The sequence below is a fragment of the Ylistrum balloti genome, unplaced genomic scaffold, assembly GCF_031769215.1.
Source record: "Ylistrum balloti isolate Yb309-2 unplaced genomic scaffold, AGI_CSIRO_Ybal_v1 Utg369922, whole genome shotgun sequence".
Lineage (NCBI taxonomy): Eukaryota > Metazoa > Mollusca > Bivalvia > Pectinida > Pectinidae > Ylistrum > Ylistrum balloti.
The window spans coordinates 347,805-371,277 of NW_026782039.1; the positions used below are offsets into that span (position 1 = coordinate 347,805).

Sequence of the window (23,473 nt, forward strand, 5' to 3'; positions counted from 1 at the left end):
ATGGATTTTCTAAACATTTAAAAACAGATAACTAGTGACTGCATTTATCGTGTACATTGGCTGTTTATTTTACCTGTCGACACCTGAGGTAGAATAACATGTATCAGGTATATAGCATGGCGCTAACTGATGGAATGATTTTTATGGGAAGTCATTCATACATTCATGTCTGACTATCGATACCGTGGGTTTATAGTGAAGCATTAGGTAACAAAGTGTGTATCAGCATGGAATGTTGGTCAACAAACACGAGAAAGACATTGACTGTGGCGTTGGTAGTGGTCATCTTCTGTACACACGGAATCGTAGGTAAGTCATGGCTTATGATAAGTACTTATATACAATTTTATATGTAACATTTAATTAAGAAATGCCGGATAGATAACAAAATCAATTGTCATATAGTTGTCTTGTTTCTCTAGGATGCATTTCAAGCTGAGAATGGTAAGATGTTAAAAACTTAAATATTTTTGTAACGTAATTCGCGGGGATTTAGAAGGATTGTTCCACAATAGATATACCAGTACACTATCGGTATTTAGATATCGTGTGAACCATCACTTAAGTTCGAAACGTCTGGTCTGGTCTCATTGAGACGTCAAATACTTGTTTGAAGCGTCTTGTCTGGTCTCATTGAGACGTCAAATACTTGTTTGAAGCGTCTTGTCTTGTCTCATTGAGACGTCAAATACTTGTTTGAAACGTCTTGTCTGGTCTATTTGAGACGTCAAATACTTGTTTGAAACGTCTTGTCTGGTCTCATTGAGACGTCAAATACTTGTTTAAAACGCCTTGTCTGGTCTATTTGAGACGTCATATACTTGTTTGAAACGTCTTGTCTGGTCTATTTGAGACGTCATATACTTGTTTGAAACGTCTTGTCTGGTTTCATTGAGATGTCAAATACTTGTTTGAAACGCCTTGTGTGGTCTAAATGAGACTTCAAATACTTGTTTGAAACGTCTTGCCTGGTCTAATTGAAACGTCAAATACTTCTTAGAAACGTCTTGTCTGGTCTAATTGAAACGTCAAATACTTGTTTGAAACGTCTTGTCTGGTCTCATTGAGACGTCAAATACTTGTTTGAAACGCCTTGTCTGGTCTATTTGAGACGTCAAATACTTGTTTGAAGCGTCTTGTCTGGTCTAATTGAAACGTCAAATACTTGTTAGAAACGTCTTGTCTGGTCTAATTGAAACGTCAAATACTTGTTAGAAACGTCTTGTCTGGTCTAATTGAAACGTCAAATACTTGTTTGAAACGTCTTGTCTGGTCTATTTGAGACGTCAAATACTTGTTTGAAGCGTCTTGTCTGGTCTCATTGAGACGTCAAATACTTGTTTGAAACGCCTTGTCTGGTCTATTTGAGACGTCAAATACTTGTTTGAAACGTCTTGTCTGGTCTCATTGAGACGTCAAATACTTGTTTGAAACGCCTTGTGTGGTCTAAATGAGACTTCAAATATTTGTTTGAAACGCCTTGTCTGGTCTCATTGAGACGTCAAATACTTGTTTGAAACGCCTTGTGTGGTCTCATTGAGACGTCAAATACTTGTTTGAAACGCCTTGTGTGGTCTAAATGAGACGTCAAATACTTGTTTGAAACGTCTTGTCTGGTCTCATTGAGACGTCAAATACTTGTTTGAAACGCCTTGTGTGGTCTAAATGAGACTTCAAATACTTGTTTGAAACGTCTTGCCTGGTCTAACTGAAACGTCAAATACTTGTTTGAAACGTCTTGTCTGGTCTGATTGAGACGTCAAATACTAAATTTCACGAAGAAGTGACTTAAAAAACAACAGGAGATTGCAATGTAATATGTCCAAACTCAAATTCAAAAATCGTTGGTAAAGACAGATTTACAAGAAGACTCCCGAAACAGTACAACGATAATATGACAAAAAATTCCGAAAGAGAAAGCATCGTCTGACCAGTCATCTACACCTTGGTCAATTCTATCATTGTAGAAACAAGCTTGGTACCACTTATAAAGCTTATGAAAACCCTGAAGAATCAATGAAGGCATTAGTGATAAAAAAATAGTATACCTGGATTACCAGCTTATTGGGTAAAATAACGGTCTAACAAACTGTTTGGTCATTTATGACAGAAACCGATTTGTAAGCTGACACATTTCACTGACACCGTAGAGAATTTCTCATTTGATTTAAACCACCAAACACATTCAATTAAAATGCTTCAAAATGGTGTTTGTAATTGAGATCACGTGGCATGTCTATTCACAACACTAATTTCAATGAAATATTAATTCCTTATTCCAACACGCTCTTGCCATTGATATTGCTGTTGAATTCCCCCCTAAACATACATAATATGGGTTAATGTTGAACATGATAACATCTAGATATTGCGAAGTTATTGAATAGCTACAATTACATAAAAATGTAGGTCTTTTACAACCGAATCATTTCCTCAACAATAAAAACAATTTATAAGCAAAACAACAACAACGACATGTCAACAAAAACGAAATTCAAACTCAAATAAAATGAAACTAAGGCAAAACAATGATTTACAAATGCTTCGTTCCGTTCCGTTCCACATGTTCCGTAAAATAAAGCCGCTCCTGCTTCATCGACGAGACTCACCATGTAAATCGTTGGTCAATCAACTTCTCTACCCACAGTGCTCTGCCATACTTGAAACTTTTCGTTCAGACAAAAACATGAAGATCACTGGGCATTTACATACAACAATAACTTCAAAGCTACCAAGTTAAGCTGACTGTACATAAGACAAACCGTTATTGGTTTGTTTCACCGAACATTATCGTCGATACCAAACGCTATTTTAGTGTTGACCTATTTAAGACTGGAATTTACTTTAGTTAACATGCTGACATTCACCGTTCTATTCAAACGCTTGCTACAAGTATTGATTTTGACAGCGTGTGTTTGTAATTAATTTCACAAACAAAAAGAAAACACAAACTATTTCTACAGTATGATCATTTAACGTGTGTATAACAAATAGTTTCAGGATTGATAAATCACTCATTAAAAACCAATTAATATGCAACATAGTTATTGTTGGTTTATATAGAGCAATCTGATTTTTGTATATAACATACATACATATATTTCATACATCTCCCCATGAAATGTTGTTCTTACTCAGAATAATATAAGTTTAATTTCCTTAAACTTCATGGTGGTAAATAATTTCCGTTTGATTCCTGGTGTTGTGTGTAAAACTATTAAATGTTTTCCTATTATGGATCTCGTTAATTTATACATATATTGTTCTCGATTACAAATGATAACACTACTCTTTAAAAAATGCTGAAATCCCGTACACGTAGCTGAACAATTTGTAATATCTTCTTATCTTTCAATTTCCCAGTAAGAATAAACAAATGCAAACTTGGCTATTGCATCTTTTTAAAAAATCTTATTCACTTTGAAATATTCCTTGACAGTTTTTTTCAGTCCGAAAGAAAATTGATGTATATCTAACAAAGCAAATGAAAATTCAATATTTGTTTACGATATCTGAAACAACAAAATCCATTTACATCTGTTTGTACCAATATCGAGGAATGAATATGTATAATGATAGAATAGGGGTAAACAAACATTGATTAAGAATTCAATTTGAGTCGGTAAAAGGATAAAGACACCAGAGAATGGAATAAGCACTTTGATTAATTAACCAAGATAACATACGTGTGTTTACCTGTTCACTTGACTTTTCCTTAATTCCTCACTTCACATTTTACCGGTAATTCGTTTGACACGGTGACTTGTTGCAGTCGCTTAAACGCTATACAAAATTTCTAAAAACTTTCGAACAGCTTGATGTAAATGAAATAGTCACATGTACACTTACGATATCTTTGCAAATACGCGTGATATGTCATTCTTTCAACCAATTACGTAACTTCGAAGTTTTTATGGTGATTGTCTACATCAACTTTTGAGTTCGAGACATTTATTATATTTCATTAATTGGGACAGTGTCGTCAGTGAATCAAAAGACGCTTATCCTTTTAGAACATCACGTCTTATTCTCCTGGAACGTCGGATACATCATTTTATCAATTGCAGCTGAATTGGTGAAAGTTATTTGAGTTTTCAGATATAATCAAGAATATACCAACATGTCAATACATTTCAGTTTGATCAAAGCTTAACCTTTTCTCAGTTTTCTATTGTGAGATATTTTTTCTATAGTGAAAAGACTAGAGAAATTTGATCTATGCTTTCCACTGGCGGTTAAAATCTTGTCAAAGGAAACTATGAAGTGTGTCAGCTGTTGTCTTCCAGTAACAATATCGGGTGATTAAAAAATAGTAATATTATCATTAGACTCAAACGTCTTCACATACAGTTGTATTAAGATATAAAGGGAAAAGGGAAAACGTGCTAAAAACGATAGGGAGCCTGAAGTTGGTTCCCAGTTCTTAGTTCCTAGTTCCGTTCCCACAACGGTTGATATTTTAGTGACTGATATTGATCTCTCTATATATAATTCTCCATTACAAACTTTACGAAGCACAAATATAACATTAAAATCACAGCCGTGTCCGCAGTTACACTTCAGTGATCTCAGTTATTTATGGTACAGAGCATATGAAACTGTATATAAGCATACGGTTCCTATATTTAGGTTGATTGTACAAACCGTGACAGAGATGGAGACCGGCGACAAAGAGAAGTACACGTTTAAAACACTATATCACATGCATCGGTTAAGACACATTTATACATTTACAATACTAAGTCCCAGATATCTGATAGAACATTCGATTGATCTGACTAATGTTGAAACAAAACGTATGCATTTTTATAATTGCAGTTTGTTATGCGATAAAGACAATGTAAAGCCATTGCCTGAGGAACAATATGTCGGTCGATATTTGTTGTTTTTTTTATAAATTATGTATGGGTATTTTCGAATATTGTTGATATTGTTACTATGACAATAAATAAATAAGTCGATAAGATAAATGAGATTGTTTTCCCATAATTTCCCTAGTACTCTTGGGGTATTCTATATTTGATGAGCTTCCAGAATCCATAGTCTGTTATATCTTTAGTGTGTATAGAATCATAGCAAAATTCGTTTAATGGTAAGCTGGATCAAATTGTCCTTTTAATGTGTATAAGGAGGTAACAACATGAAGGTTTGTGATAGATCATATTTTTCTCATTCGTTAGATTTCTAAAGCTATATGAAAAACAAAAAAACAAAAACTTTTCGCTTTAAGTGACAAATTGCTGATTAAAACGCAAAACTGTCATCACACTATTACAAAACAATCGTGAACTAATAATTGCGCTCTCTAATTTCCGGGTGTGTATGAAGTGCCATTGCGGTCAAAGTTCATCCTGTTAGCCTGTCAAAACATGCTAATTTGATATACCACATGTAGTGTAACATGCATGTTCATACAACTGTTGTATTGATTAAGTGATTCCTTAGGAGTCGAATAATTCCAACCAAGTGTGGCAGACATATCAACTAACGTATGATTTAAAAGGTTTTAAAATTCTTTATATCATTATCAAAATCTTTTCAAACAGATGTGATGTAGGAAGTCTCCTTCCATTCATTCTTTCTTAATGAAAGAATACTGACACAAGAATGGCCCGAAATGTGATATTATAAGATCTGTAGCATCTAGAGCATGCCCGACTCTCCTTTAATAGGATAATTTAACCTATCTGATAAAATAATGTCGTGTTTTTTGTGCTATCAAAACACTAATTAGAAGTGACCATTGATATTTTTGTATAAGAAGGAGATCTTCTCAAATGTTGAAAAACGTTAAAATACACAGATTCTATACTCCTGCTGTTCATTTTTATACGTTTTCCAGTAATTCGTATCAGTTCAGTACAACAGGATTATAAACATCTACTTTATCATAATATTTTTCAGATACATCTAGTCGGTTCAATATTACCAATTGGGCATATAGAGATTTGTATTGTATTGAATGGCATGATGAAAATAGTTAAAAATGAAAAAAAGGATTCATTAGTGATGCCATGGGTCTAAATTTTTAAACTCAGGAGGCAACTGGTAAAAATCCAAAATGATCGAAAGAAATGTCATAATCTAGATGGGGAGATAGCTAAAATCCAAAATGATCGAAAGAAATGTCATACTCTAGATGGGGAGGTTGGTAAAATCCAAACATGATCTAAAGAAATGTTATAATCTAGATGGGGAGGTTGTTAAATTCCAACATGATCTAAAGAAATGTTATAATCTAGATGGGGAGGTTATTAAATTCCAACATGATCTAAAGAAATGTCATAATCTAGATGGGGAAGTTGTTAAAATCTAACATGATCTAAAGAAATGTTATAATCTAGATGGGGAGGTTGGTAAAATCCAACATGATCGAAAGAATGTCATAATATAGATGGTAAGGTAGGTAAAATCCAAAATGATCGAGAGGAATGTCAGAATCTAGATGGGGAGGTTGGTTTATAGGTAGAAATAGTATTAAAAGTAATGGTTACAACTTCACCTCCTTATCATACTTATGATCAGTTCTAACCAGGTGCCTTGATCAAATAGCTTTCTATGATAATATTGTTTTCTCAGCTCACTCACAGGTCTGACATTTACATAAACGACTATAAAATCAATGCTATTTCAGGAAACTGAGAGATTTACAGAATCACCGGCTTTTATCAAATCAGAAAGCTAAAGCACACATAAAATGGAAGGAAGCAAATGGATTTGAATGATAACCAATTCTTGTTTCCACCATATATCATATTCCATACGACATAATCTGTGTTATCTAGGGAGAATTATAATACTTTCCCTTTAAACTATTGAGTCTTTTCTTTGCAAACTAAGATTTATGTTCCTACCATGACAGTGGTGATTTGCCTTTACTCATATGACAGACCAGTAAAACTTTCAATTTTAGGTCATGTGTGTTTGTTCTTTGATGGCTGGTGAATATCAGATTAGACAGATATTATTGAAATTCGAGTTCATAGTTTTTTTCTTGGATCTGACCTTGTAAAAGTCAAGAGGAGCTAAATGATTCAGAAGATCCGGCCTAGTCCATTTTGTACTTTCTCATATTCAGTTTTTTATTTTTATTATTATTTTGCTTTTGTCTCACAATCTATCATATGTTTGAATCCATTATCCATATTTCAACTTTTACAATTATACGGATGCAAATTACAAATAAAAAATCTAAGGATTGGCCCTTGGTGTTACTGATGAGTCTTAGAAGGACGAAACATTTGTATGACACAGTTAAAGTCATTCTGATTCTATATATAATTGATATATTTCTATTCAAATGTTGTGTTCCAGCTGTCCCCCTGAACAGTGATATCCGATATTATGAACCTGTCCATTTTGACAGTCATGTCTTGTTAGCTGACCATCACAGAGTACGGCGGGGGACGGAGGACGGACTTCGGCTCACATTCAGGGCTTTCAACAGGTATATCTAAGAAGAACTTCGAGAAACCACTTTCTCACGTTTCATAAAAAGATATAAATATTTTTAAATACATTGGGGTGTAAATATTTTGAAGCTTTAAATTGTAAATATTTTGCCATATACTTTGTTGCAAAATGTGTAAATGTATATTTTATCATCTCATCGTGTAACATATTTTCTATGTGATAAATGTCGATATGTTATTGTTTCATATGTTTGGTTATGAAACAAGAACAAAAGACAATCTCTAAATGTGGATTCCACTTTATATGTGGGAAGATGGTTTGAAAGAAAAACTACTGTTCTGCGATATATCGCTGAAACAGGAAACGAAGATTTTTTATATATATATATCTAAGGAACATTTGAACTTTTCTCTTTATACATCTTCAGGGACTTTCGTCTCAAGCTTCGTCCAAACATTAATTTGTTTGCGCCAAATGTAATTTTCGAGAGCTCCATCGGAAAAATAGAACACAAAGCATCCGGTGCTTATGTCGGATCAGATGAAGGTTTGTTTGTAGTAAATGTACAGTCCTTAGACATTGTAGGTGATTGAATCTTCTGGCGGGCTTTAGTCCTTAAAGTTTACCGTACCCAGCATGTCACATTTTAATTCTATTGAATGTTGGCATAATCTAAATTAAATACACGTTCTGAAGTATTGAGTATTGGTTAATCGCACCTTTCCTATCTTATTTCTAACGTTACATTTTTCTAACACTGATTTTCCGCAGTAGCCTATAGGTTTCAATAGTTTAAGACCTTCGAATCACTGACGAGTCAAACAATGGGTCTAATGAGTCTGCTGTACAATCCGGAAAAAATCTTTCCTGAACATATATCAATTACATACATTGTAAGTATATAATAAATAATAAATGTATATGTAACACTTTTCGGTATACGCTTGCATATTGATTTATATATTTGTATTAAGTAAAGGTTTATATTTGTTGTAAATTTTACAGATGATACTGGAAGCAAAATTTATGGAGTGGTCACATCGACTGGTCACTTTGAAGGTCATCTTCACTACCCTAACGAAACGTATAACATAGAGGGTTCCAAAAGACATTTTACAAAATTGACAAATTTCAGCTCAATTATTTACAGGTAAAATGAATTTAAATAACATAAAAATGTTTTACTAATGTTTTCTGTCCTGAGAAAAATAAAAGAATATTTGTCAATGACTTTCAATCATTTTTTTTAACCAGGCATACTATATAATATCCAGATTTCGCGATATATGCTTGAATAATATTTTATAACGTGACATTATCTGTATTATGTAATTGTCACGGACACAGTTTATTATCGAGCAGTATGAAACTACTATCTAACCCATCCTTATTGTGTTTTTATGTCGTAGATCGTCTGATGTATTACTTAACACCAAAGATAGTATGTGCAAATCTGATGAACTTCACCGGAAGCTCATGAAACACCGGAAGTCAGAAGAAATGCGTGGACTGCTTCATGAACCAACAGAGAAATGGTCGGATCGCTACCGACAATCAGGGAGACAGAGGCGATCTGTTGACCCGACCAAAACAGTTTGTGAACTGTATCTAAAAGCTGACCACACTTTCTACAATAAGTTTTCTACTTACGACGCTGTGTTAGAACAAATGACGAATCATGTACAAGCATCTAATAATATATTCAATTTGATAGGTGAGCAGCTAAACCACCTCAACTTGCAGTAAGATCCATTAATTCCAGAACAATAAAAAAACAAAATGAAAAGCGCATGTCGAATAGTAATATCGGTGTTCGTTTTATGATTGAAATATGATGTATAAAGATATAACATGGAAACACGCGTCTGACTTTCTTGGAGGTCAATTTTGATAACTTACTCTTACCATGACATTTAGGCCCTGTAAAAGAAAATAGGTACAATACTTTAAAACTGTCTACATCAGTAATAAAATCCGTTTAACCACACAAAATATTTCTTTCTTGAAATAAAATGCGACATTCCACCAAAATTCGCTCTCATATTTTTCCATTTGGTAGTATGTTTAAATTGTTACTCCGTGGTATGAATTCCATACAGTTTTTTTTATCAACTTTGGGTGTTACTTCATTGTCATTGGTTTATATTTACTGAAATTTCTAAGTGAAATTGACGAAATATGTTTATTATATGGATCAATAACTCAAAGCATCCAAACAATTTAAATAAAATGATAATGTTAAATCATATTTCGTATATATATATATATACTATTTAAAGTGTTACAATAGCTGCTTAAACAGACACTGGCAGAATAATAACTAATGTTGTTCAGGGTATTCACCAAGTCGCATAGCAATACAATCTATAATATAATCATAACTGTAATTAGCCCCGAACGTATAATCCCAAAATTACCCCCGTAAGCAGCTGATACTGGCCTGTTTCTTCTGTCCAGCTTTATGTTTATATGTAATGTTAGCTGTCCACTGTACACACGTCGTCTCATAGCTTACTAAACTCCAGACTAATTATCTGTGCTTCTAAAACCCCACGTGACGTCTCAATTATCAAATGTTTACTCAGCGTCAATGCTCAGTCTAGTTCTGAACTATTTCATTAGTCCAGTAATTGTAGTTGTGCAGGAATCTGACCTTAATATATTAAACAAAATGTTTAAACACATAGAAATATAAAACAAAAGTTTCCTTTTTCAGATTTTGACGGTGATGGTTCCCCAGACAGTATACAATTCCAGATAAAGCGAGTGACTATATACAACGACCCGAGCGCGGCTGGGTATCCCTTCCCTCTCCAGTACAGTGTAGAGAGCCTCTTGGACCAACATTCAAGAGAGAACTACAACGACTACTGTCTCGCAATCCTCTTTACCAATAGGGATTTTAACGGCGTCCTCGGTTTGGCCTGGACGGCAGAGCTGGGTTTTGCCGGAGGAGTATGTGAGATATCCGGGGTAGGTTGGCAGCCCATTTTATTCCTACTTGGTGTTCATAATATTAACTTGATAATACATGCCTTTCAATATCATTTTGCATCAATAGTGATTCATAACACATTTGGCATGTCATCCATTAACATTGCTGACATTCATGTGTTACCAATCATGATTGCTGAGTAAACAGTGAAAAAAACTAGATCAGGTCCAATGAGCTCTACAAACTGTGTGACCAGAGACTATTGTATTGTAGACTTACCAAGGTGAGACTAAAAGTCTGAACACAGCGCTGGTAACAATGCGTAACTACGCCAAAGATGTGCCCTCGTCTGTATCACATGCCACCTTCGCTCATGAAGTAGGACACAACTTTGGCTCTAAGGTAAAACAATAAAGGACATACCTGTTGCTGTCCTGTTAAACAAATTCGAAACAACAATGGTGTTTAGGTCAAGCAATATAAAACACGACTTTTGCTGTCATGTTAAACAAAAAGGACGCAACAATGGTTTTTATGCAAAGCAATATAGAACACAATATTGGTTAAATAGAGGTTCTACAACGAGTGACGGTTGATTATCATCGTTATCTAACTCGAGTTAATTAATTTTCAAATTTTGAAAAGACACGAGTAGTTCGGGGTCACAGATCATGGCTGGGTCAAATGTCAATGCTTCGTCCAATAGATTTGGCTATCACTAATAATACACGTGTGTATTATGCGTATGAATAAACAATGGATATGGTGTTTAATGGATAGTCTTGTCGTGAGATAACATACGCAGGTTATGGTAGAAAACAAAATAACACTCAATTTTTACTTCAGAGTACACAATATAAGACATGCTTGACTCGTAGGTAAAACAAATTAGACACAATTTTGACATATAGAAAAGTAAAATAGATCTCGATTTTGACTAAGGGAAAATTATATTTGACGCGTCTGCGACTCTCATGAAGAAATGATACCACTAAACGGTAGTAATATGTGACACATCTTTGATTATCAAGTTGAACAATATATAGGTAAAGCAATGTTATCAGTTGTGAGTTATCTTCAAGTTGAAATTTTCATTGGTTATTGCATATATTCAATCTCAAGATATCATTAAAAAATCTAATTTATCTTTATGTTATCTTATTGGTCATTAACCAGCCATATTTGTATATATATGAAGAATTATTTAGGCTGTTTATCCATGTTTAATACTATCTTAGGCACAATTTACTATAGGATAAAACACGTCTTATAAGAGAAGACAAGACGACCGTGTCCTTTCTGAAACACAAATTATGTACGAAAAAAATGGTATAATTACTTGTCTGCAGCGATTACTTCTACATAATGAATAGCTTTAGACAATATAAATAATTTAGACAATAGGTAATGCCATTAACCAGTGTGATTAGTATGATAGCGCTGAAGAAAGGATACTTAACGTAACAATAAATTCAAGTGCAAAAGTATTTCAAAGAGTTTTAGATAAGTAGTGACATCTGCTTTTTCACAGTATTAATTTCGAAATAAAACAAAAACGTAGTGATCACTTTCACATCTTCTATTTCAATGACAAAGAAGTATGATTGAAGCACTTCTACTGGGTATAGACAATGAAAACAATAACACTGTGTCCAGTAATTAGGACGTTATTAGCCGCTTTCTTAACTTTAGAACACTGATATGATATATAACTACATGATTCAGCAATGATGGATGAAGATGTGAATGATACGTTCGAACAAGAGCAACAATGAATGAAACTGCATATTGTACATTAGTGATAGAGGAAAAGTGTTGAAATCAAGCTTGAAAGAAGAAACCTCAGCCAAACTAAATGGGAAATAGAACAGTGTACTAACCGTATTGCCGCAATACACCGCTCGGCAAGAGAGAGCTTATCCAACTCGATCAGTTGGAAGTCAATTTAGTATCTCAGAGGTCATGGATTAGAATCTTAGCATTGAAATGAATAATGAGCTCCGTGATCTTTATAATGGACCATAACACCAAAAGTTTTAACCTCCAGAAGTGGCACCAGATCAAGATGTTTTAGATTCACAAAAATAACCTATTACTACATCTTTTTTTATTTGTAACTAATTAATACGGAACATATTTATAAACATACCATATATCATTCCGAAAATGAAGTGGTTCACCAATCCAGTTTGTAAATGTTGACCTGTTCATGTATGTTTACTCTGCCCAGCACGATCCTGAATCTCAAGGGACGTGCACACCGGGGAGTGGAAATGGCGGCAATTTTATCATGTTTCCTCGGGCTACATCCGGGTATGAAGCAAACAACCAGATGTTCTCCTCTTGTAGCGTTGATTACATGTCCCCAATTCTGGACGCAAAAGCCCGGGAAACGTCCAATGGATGCTTCAAAGGTAAACAAAATATTTCACCGATTGATTTAATGGGATCGATTTTCACAATGAATTTATTGTGGCATTAATAACGAGAAAGAAACCATGAACGATACGCAATGACATCTAATTAATTTGTTCGTGTATTATTCATACATTGACTTTTTACTACCTTTGCTGTCATAAACGTATCTTTACATTGTAAATCAAATAAATATGGAAATGAAAAGTTATATTTAGTCAATGTACCTTACCGATATAAATGAAATAAAACCATACAGTAAAATTCCTGTATTACCCTTAATTTTGTGGGTGAAATAAGAAAATTATTACAAAGATAATGATAATGATGAAAAATGTAATTTTTCATTTTTTTCACTTCTTACAAAACAAAATCCTATTTATCCAACTCTTTTGTACTGAATTATCAAAATAGCTTCCTATTCATTGTGGAAAAGTATGAATAGATTTTCATACTTCAATATATTAAAACCCTTTACAAAAATGATGTGTGACATTCCAATTACAACACAATCACCGTCATTAGAACAATATTCGGGAGGAGAAAGTAAAGTTTTAAGTAGCACGTGTTCATGGGAGAAATGGGATCGTGATTTATATTAGACAATGAGATATAAATGATGTAGAGAAATTCAGGAAAAGCTATCTAATTATCGATGATACAAAATGTATTATCAGTATCGGGTGTTCCTATTTGTGGAAACAACGTGGTGGAGTCCGGGGAGGAGTGTGATTGTGGCTGGTCTGATACCTGTACGGAGGCCTGTTGTAATCCCCAGTCCTCTAACCCCATGGGAACGCCCTGTACCAAAGTCAACGCTTCTGCTTCCTCCTGCAGGTACACATACCATTACCATTTAAGTAAATTTCCATCCAGTTCCATTTGATACAGTTAACCTAATATTTAATCCACTTCCATCTAACCCAATACCAAACCCTTCATACACCGCCATCTCGTCTGCTATTCATCACCCTTAATACACAGTCATCTTGTCCAGCATTCATCACCCTTAATACACTTCCATCTGATACAGTAAACCTTATCCTTAGTTCGCATTGAGAACATTTCCCCCCCCCCCAATATATTGACCTATTAGTAGAAGACACTGATACTTCAAGAGCCTCCTTCTTAATAATTCTTTCAAACATGATTTGCCATTATTTCATTAGTTGTTTGTGTTTGAAGTTTTCCCTTAATCCTATTATCTGAAAGCAATGTCCCGATTTTATGAAAGTTATCATGACTAAAAGAGATGCAAATGTTAATGAATTATTTGTTTCTAATAATTAGAATAATACCAAACACGTTTTTGTTATTAACTGTTATGTTTCAGTCCGAGTGAGGGTCCATGTTGCAGTCCGTCCTGTACACTGTACACGTCTGGGGAGAATCATGTGTGTCGGTCCAACAGTTCTTGTTTGGCTGAGGCGCTGTGCGAATATCCTTTAGTCATACATCAAAATCACAGAATCTTGATAATCTTCTGAGAAAGTTTTCCTAAATAACATTTGTATTAAAAACAGTTTTTTATGATATGAGTTGCATCTATGATTTTGTTTAAGTAGTTTTCTTGACTTTCGTCACCGGATCATCAGCAAGTTGTCCTGCTTCTGCCTCCGCTGCTAACGGAACGGAATGCGCAGACGGGCAGGTCTGCTATCTAGGGGTGAGCATCACAAAAGTGAATTGATTTGAATATAGATATATAAAACGTATCATATATATAATAAACGTGTCATACATATTTATTAAAAAGTTAGGACATATCAATAAAAATTTGGTTTAGATAAAAGCAAACATTAGTTTAGAATCAATTTGCATTGCAATAACAAATTAATATGCAGAACAGTGTCTGCCGATTGCTGAATAAACCTGCTTGATACGGCTGGTTTATTCTTCAGGAAATCAAACATTTTCTACAGAAACGGAGGAACATTTACCGTATGATTTGAACAGTTGTGTACTTCCTATATTAACTTAGTCGCCGAGTGCAGTATTATCCGTGTTTTGTGGGTATATCATAACAATCAAATATACATGTTTATGTTGGTGGCTTTTCATCTTGTTCATTTTGCTTGAACAATGTAACTTGAACATTGCTTCTTGTTCAGAATAATGGTGGTCCTATGTTTAATATAGGAAATATGTTCAGCAACGACTGCCGATGGTTACGAATTACTAAATCTAGATATTGTATTGTTATATTGAAAGCAGAGAAGGATCAGTCTGTCGGTCCTTCAATGGTTTAGTCAAATGTATCTGGGGAGGTCTGATCATTTCATCTCATCAGGCGTTCATTATTATTGCTAATAGTTCATTTATCTGGAACGAAACGGATCGCATTAAAGGTCACCCATTACTTGATTTCATAATAGAGATGATTTCTATCAATATACATGGCACGTCCTTAAATGATCCTGGCAGTTAATAGGACATAAAACAACAATACACCAAACCTGACACGTCCTTAAATGATCCTGGCAGTTAATAGGACATAAAACACAATACACCAAACCTGACACGTCCTTAAATGTTCCTGGTTGTTAATAGGACATAAAACACAATACACCAAACCTGGCACGTCCTTAAATGACCCTGGCTGTTAATAGGACATAAAACACAATAAACCAAACCTGGCACGTCCTTAAATGTTCCTGGTTGTTAATAGGACATAAAACACAATACACCAAACCTGGCACGTCCTTAAATGACCCTGGCTGTTAATAGGACATAAAACACAATAAACCAAACCTGGCACGTCCTTAAATGATCCTGGCTGTTAATAGGACATAAAACACAATACACCAAACCTGACACGTCCTTAAATGACCCTGGCTGTTAATAGGACATAAAACACAATACACCAAACCAAACCTGGCACGTCCTTAAACGATCCTGGTTATTAATAGGACATAAAACAACAATAAACCAAACCTGGCACGTCCTTAAATGATCCTGGCTGTTAATAGGACATAAAACACAATACACCAAACCAAACCTGGCACGTCCTTAAATGACCCTGGCTGTTAATAGGACATATAACATCAATAAACCAAACCTGGTACGCCCTCAAATGATCCTGGCTGTTAATGGGACATAAAACACAATACACCAAACCTGACACGTCCTTAAATGACCCTGGCTGTTAATAGGACATAAAACACAATACACCAAACCTGACACGTCCTTAAATGATCCTGGCTGTTAATAGGACATATAACATCAATAAACCAAACATCCATGTATAAAGTGAAGTCACAGTGCTATATAGCAACATACAGTTTTACGGAGGTTACAACAGGAAGTTAATAGAAGAAAATATAATGAAGGGTAAATTACATAATCATGATACTTACTCATTGAAGCATGTAGATATCCCATCTCCTATATAAGATACAACATTTACCATATAAGACATGCCATTAGAATTATCATATACTATAAAGCTTCCTTCATGTACTATACAATATATCTCATATACGATATTTCATATCCAATGATACTAGATATAATCTCTGGTATGGTTTGTCAGACAAGCTGAAGTGTATTGTATGTAATATTGAGACGGTCTTTTTTGGATTATTCCATATAAAATATTTATCTGGATGAGTATTTTACAGGGGTGAACATTTTATGGGACACCGGGTTTTATTCTCTACTCATGATTGAAATTTTCACCGATAATAAACCGTTTCTGTTATTCCTGGTTTTCTTATCTAGGAATGCTCTGGTTCCGTTTGTCTTGCCCACAGTCTGGAGGCCTGTCAGTGCAGTCCTACCACAGCTGATGATTGGAAGGATGAAAAACTCTGCCAGGTGTGCTGCATGTACAACTCTATCTGCACGTACGTCATACATTTTAATCAATTCGATTTTAGAAAAATCTCTTTTTTAATGTCCGACAGCACGTATGTAGCATATTAAACCTGTAATTCCTTTCACATGCATACACATTTATCAAGATCAATTTTTCTCCCATATTTCGCATGTGCATTCCAGTACAATGTCACACACAATGGGATAGCGACATCATATGTAGCGTATCTATGTCGCAAATTGATAACGTCATCATTTTATGTAGCGTATCTATGTCGTAAATTGATAATATCGTCAATTTCGACGCATATTTCATGGACCATTGATGATGGTGCAATGCAATGGACAAAAATATCCCAACCCTTGAGTAGGGGTCGGCAATCTTCGTGCTGACCAGCCAAACACTTACACTCAGTTTGAGATACCCTTGTCTCCGGACCAATGTAAGATCATTTTAACTGGATACATACAGAAAACTCCCGCTTATGTATAGTATTGAACCAGCGACGTTTAAAGTACATTTGTGTACTCACTCGCTGGGATCGAATATTCTCATTCTGAAGGCATACGGTTTCTGAAAGTTATAATCAGAGCCTTTTATTGAAAAATAACAAGTAAGACGCATCGCTATTTGATTTAAGCTTCTTCAGAAATTGATTCTTACAAATCAATTATCTTAGTAAGGTTACTAGTGTCTGAAGACTATATTCCTGGTATAAATATCTCATTTTTATGTTTCCAAGTTCGTCACTTACATTCCTTCTAGAATGCTGTTACAATGGTTCACTTTTCTCTCTATAACCTGTAGACTACTACCATGTTACAATAATCCCACGATTATATGTTGTTTACAGGTCCACCACCGATATTCCTTCTATCACTGCCACAAAATCAGTGTCAGGAAGTCCGTGTAATAATTACAAAGGGTATTGTGACGTATTCCAAGTGTGCCGAGAGGTAAGGCAAGCAAGCACTATCAACAGCATGATCACTTTTCTCTGAAGTCGGGTACAAAACATTGGATCATTGATAACATAATCTGTCAATAGATCAACACAGTTACTTCCCTTTCCTTTTATATTTATGTATGTCACGGTTGGTTCGATAGACAAGAGCTTATCTCCAACATCACACCACGTATCTTGGTTCGATACACAAGAGCTTATTTCCAACATCACACCACGTATTTTGGTTCGATACACAAGAGCTTATTTCCAACATCACACCACGTGCCTTGGTTCGATACACAAGAGCTTATTTCCAACATCACACCACGTGCCTTGGTTCGATACACAAGAGCTTATTTCCAACATCACACCACGTGTCTTGGTTCGATACACAAGAGCTTATTTCCAACATCACACCACGTGCCTTGGTTCGATACACAAGAGCTTATTTCCAACATCACACCACGTGTCTTGGTTCGATACACAAGAGCTTATTTCCAACATCACACCACGTGCCTTGGTTCGATACACAAGAGCTTATTTCCAACATCACACCACGTGCCTTGGTTCGATACACAAGAGCTTATTTCCAACATCACACCACGTGTCTTGGTTCGATACACAAGAGCTTATTTCCAACATCACACCACGTATCTTGGTTCGATACACAAGAGCTTATTTCCAACATCACACCACGTATCTTGGTTCGATACACAAGAGCTTATTTCCAACATCACACCACGTGCCTTGGTTCGATACACAAGAGCTTATTTCCAACATCACACCACGTGCCTTGGTTCGATACACAAGAGCTTATTTCCAACATCACACCACGCGTCTTGGTTCGATACACAAGAGCTTATTTCCAACATCACACCACGTGTCTTGAGTCGTACAAGTAGACTGTATTAAGTCTTATGGATGGCATCATGCTCTTACTCCGGAGAATCATGTTTCCTTGTGTAATATGAAGATGTGTTCGATGTTAGTTACATATTTGTTCTTATTGAGAAGACTTGATTTCATTTACATTGAACAACAAGGAAATGCTTACATGACAATATAATCATAATTCAAACTCAAATTTTAAAAAAACTTGGACATTACATATCTACATTATATACCTACATTACATATCTACATTATATACCTACATTACATATCTACATTATATACCTACATTACATATCTACATTATATACCTACATTACATATCTACATTATATACCTACATTACATATCTACATTATATACCTACATTACATACATATCTACATTATATACCTACATTACATATCTACATTATATACCTACATTACATATCTACATTATATACCTACATTACATATCTACATTATCTACCTACATTACATATCTACATTATATACCTACATTACATATCTACATTATATACCTACATTACATATCTACATTATATATACATTACATATCTACATTATATACCTACATTACATATCTACATTATATACCTACATTACATATCTACATTATATACCTACATTATATATCTACATTATATACCTACATTACATATCTACATTATATACCTACATTACATATCTACATTATATACCTACATTACATATCTACATTATATACCTACATTACATATCTACATTATATACCTACATTACATATCTACATTATATACCTACATTACATATCTACATTATATACCTACATTACATATCTACATTATATACCTACATTACATATCTACATTATATACCTACATTATATATCTACATTATATCTACATTATATACCTACATTACATATCTACATTATAAACCTACATTACATATCTACATTGTATACCTACATTACATATCTACATTATATACCTACATTATATACCTACATTACATATCTACATTATATATCTACATTATATACTACTATATATTACATATCTACATATATACCTACATTACATATCTACATTATATACCTACATTACATATCTACATTATATACCTACATTACATATCTACATTATATACCTACATTACATATCTACATTATATACTACATTACATATCTACATTATATACCTACATTATATACCTACATTATATACATTATATATCTACATTATATACCTACATTACATACATTATATACCTACATTATATACCTACATTATATATCTACATTATATACCTACATTACATATCTACATATATATATACCTACATTATATCTACATTATATACCTACATATATACCTACATATTACATTATATACCTACATTATATACCTACATTATATATCTACATTATATATCTACATTATATATCTACATTATATACCTACATTATATCTACATTATATACCTACATTATATATCTACATTATATACCTACATTACATATACTACATTATATACCTACATTACATATCTACATTATATACATTACATATCTACATTATATACCTACATTATATACCTACATTACATATCTACATTATATACCTACATTATATACCTACATTATATACCTACATTACATATCTACATTATATATCTACATTATATACCTACATTACATATCTACATTATATATCTACATATCTACATTATATATCTACATTACATATCTACATTATATACATTATATACCTACATTACATATCTACATTACATATCTACATTATATACCTACATTACATATCTACATTATATATCTACATTATATACCTACATTACATATTACATATCTACATTATATACCTACATACATATCTACATTATATACTACATTACATATCTACATTATCTACATTATATACCTACATTACATATCTACATTATATACCTACATTACATATCTACATTATATACCTACATTACATATCTACATTATCTACCTACATTACATATCTACATTATATACCTACATTACATATCTACATTATATATCTACATTATATACTTACATTACATACTCTTATCATATAATACTAACTTACGTTTGTCAACGGTATCGTTGCTTTATTGCTGTTTTCACACTGAGAACGAGACACTTAATTAATCTACAGTCATATGACATGGGAGAAAAGAACTCGCTAACCCTTCCGGAACATATTGTCTTTTTCTAACTTTTTAACTACATCCATGTAAATATTTTGAGGTCATTTGAGTTAGAACTGTGTTGTTTTCATATAAGCAATATCAAATCGTCATTTTCTTTTGCTATTTAATAGAAGCATCATGCAACTCTGGTTTTGCATCCTCGATACTCTTGGGGTTATGTTCACTTTTGCTCTCTGCACCTCTGGAACATTTCTTGACAAACATGAAGGCACATGCAAAGTAATTTAATTGGTCTACAACGGGTTTCAGGACAAAAACTAGACCAATCACAGACTGATACTGTCCTTTGAAGATTACAAAGTAGTGACACCCATCCATTTTTGTTTGGTGTACATCAAAGGATCTGCTCATCTTAACCACAATGCGTCACACATGTAACCCTGATTTTGTCAAGAAATTGATAGCGATAGTGATCGAGGATGGTTTCAGGCGTACAGAGAGCGAAAGTGAACGTAACCCCTCGAGTATTGAGGATTGCTCCAGGGGTACAGAGTGTGATAGTGAGCGTAACCCCTGGAGTATCGAGGATGGCTCCAGGGGTACAAAGAGTGATAGTGAGCGTAACCCCTGGAGTATCGACGATGGTTCCAGGGGTACAGAGTGTGATAGTGAACGTAAACCCTGGAGTATCGAGGATGGTTCAAGGGGTACAGAGTGTGATAGTGAGTGTAACCCCTGGAGTATTGATTCTCGATTATGATTTTGGTATGTTAGGTGGACCCAACGGGGCCTCTTCTCGCCCTAAAGAAACTGCTATTGGACGGAGAGGTGTTCCAGACTCTAAAAGCTTTCCTTACTCAACACTGGTACATTGGCATTGCTGCCGGTGTTGTCCTCGTTATCGCGCTGGTGAGTATATCGTCTGTATTCTTTATACATACATACATCCCTTATCTTCCTGGAAAGTTGGAGGGTAGTAATATAAATTAGTTATTTACATTCATATGTGATGTTCTGCACAACTTTGGAATATTTACACTGAAATGATAAAGGTCCATAAAAAAGAGCTAATATTTATTTATCCATTCACTTAAATTTCTGTAGGAGCCACGATGATATTTGATGCTAAGATGTTTACCGTTATATTCGTGTGTTACATTGTAACATGAGTAAGTGAACATGGTAAAATATCGCTAGATTAATTACAAACGGATTTTTGTTGCGTTATTTTCACAGAAAAATTGTTGATAACGGATATGCTCATTGTTCATGAGGTCTTAAACGTGTTGTTTCGCATTGAATTATTCTATTTACAGATCCTGGTGGCAAAATTTTGCTCTAAAAGTCACGGACCTCCGATGAATCCACGAAAAAACCAAGTGGAAGATAACATGTCATCATATGACAATGGCAGGGATATTGACATGTACAATATCAGACGACGATAGGACAGACAACCATACTTACAATATCAGACGACGATAGGACAGACAACCATACTTACAATATCAGACAACGATAGGACAGACAACCATACTTACAATATCAGACGACGATAGGACAGACATCCCTATGTACAATATCAGACGACGAAAGGACAGACAACCATACTTACAATATCAGACGACGATAGGACAGACATCCCTATGTACAATATCAGACGACGAAAGGACAGACAACCATACTTACAATATCAAACGACAAGTCAGACATTGATATATAAGGTATGTGCCATCAAATTAGCAATTTAGTATAAGATGACATTTATATTGAATTATTAGTTGTCCTCTTGGTGATGTTTGATGATTTCTGTTACTATGCATTAAGTACATATATGTATACACGGTTAATGCTATGTCTAAGACAACTTCAAACTAGTTCTGCATATCATCAACATTGTGCAACTTATTTCAATCTGTGATTAGTTTTGTTTTTTGGAGATGGATGATGGTATTATCATATTTGAAATTATTCTTGCCCTTCCTAGTTCTGTATTATATTTGTATGGCATTTATAGTGTTCCCTAATTTTACATAAATGCAAAATTATTTTTAAGAATTAGTAAATATTGAAACTGGTGCGTGTATCAGAAATGCAATAATGTCCTGCATATTTTACATATACTGAGCGTGTTGTACAATTTTGTTTTGGGTAATCATTATGTGATATATATAATTGATGCTATAAACTATGTGTTAATTATGTTTACGTTTGCAGGTAGGAATGTTCATAGCTTTTTATTTACTACATTAGTTTATGTAATAGCTTGAACACCTCAAACCATTTTTTTGAAAATTTAATACTTGTTGAATTAAGTGTAACAGTCTAATTTTGTATAACAGATTGTGTTATCCATATTGGTTGTGTGGTGACAAAGCCATTTAGACTATTACTCACGTCTGTTTAATAAGGTCCTTCTTCACTTCTCACCAAGTAACTGTATCTGTCCTTTCGAATGATTTGTCATTGAAGTCAGTATATCCGTCACTAACGGCGAAATTTATATCTGTTTGTACAATCTTCTTGAGAATTAACTTTATCTGTCGTTTAATAACGATGGTCAAAAGTTTCTCAGTAAATGTCATATGTAAATATGCACTTTCTGAGGGCTTGGTAAGCTTGCACTGATGTTAAATCCGTCCAAGTAAAGGCATTGTCCCTGAAAAAAAAAGCAATACTTTTCGTACGTTCCAAACAGTCTGAGCAATGCTATTTTTATACTGTATATTTTACTATGAAACAAACACGCCTCCAAACATCTCATAGTCAAACATGTAGAGAAATATTGTGTCATCTTACGTAACCTGTCAATAATTGTGGATAAAATCCGTCATCTGAGCCAAACATTATCCACATCCGGTGCGCCTAAACTAACAAGCGTTCTTTTG

The 23,473-nt window shown here is 34.1% G+C and overlaps 1 protein-coding gene across 1 annotated transcript; it reads left to right on the forward strand.

Annotated features, from left to right (window-relative positions):
- The first annotated feature begins 227 nt into the window (after positions 1-227).
- LOC132546930 (disintegrin and metalloproteinase domain-containing protein 10-like) lies at positions 228-22,033 on the forward strand. The gene is made up of 15 exons (XM_060210658.1): positions 228-309; positions 7,315-7,447; positions 7,841-7,959; positions 8,419-8,497; positions 8,823-9,127; positions 10,130-10,386; positions 10,622-10,750; positions 12,579-12,762; positions 13,441-13,600; positions 14,097-14,201; positions 14,348-14,429; positions 16,484-16,608; positions 17,434-17,536; positions 21,360-21,494; positions 21,902-22,033. The coding sequence occupies exons 1-15, from the start codon at positions 228-230 to the stop codon at positions 22,031-22,033; spliced, it is 2,130 nt and encodes a 709-aa protein (XP_060066641.1).
- Positions 22,034-23,473: the final 1,440 nt, after the last annotated feature.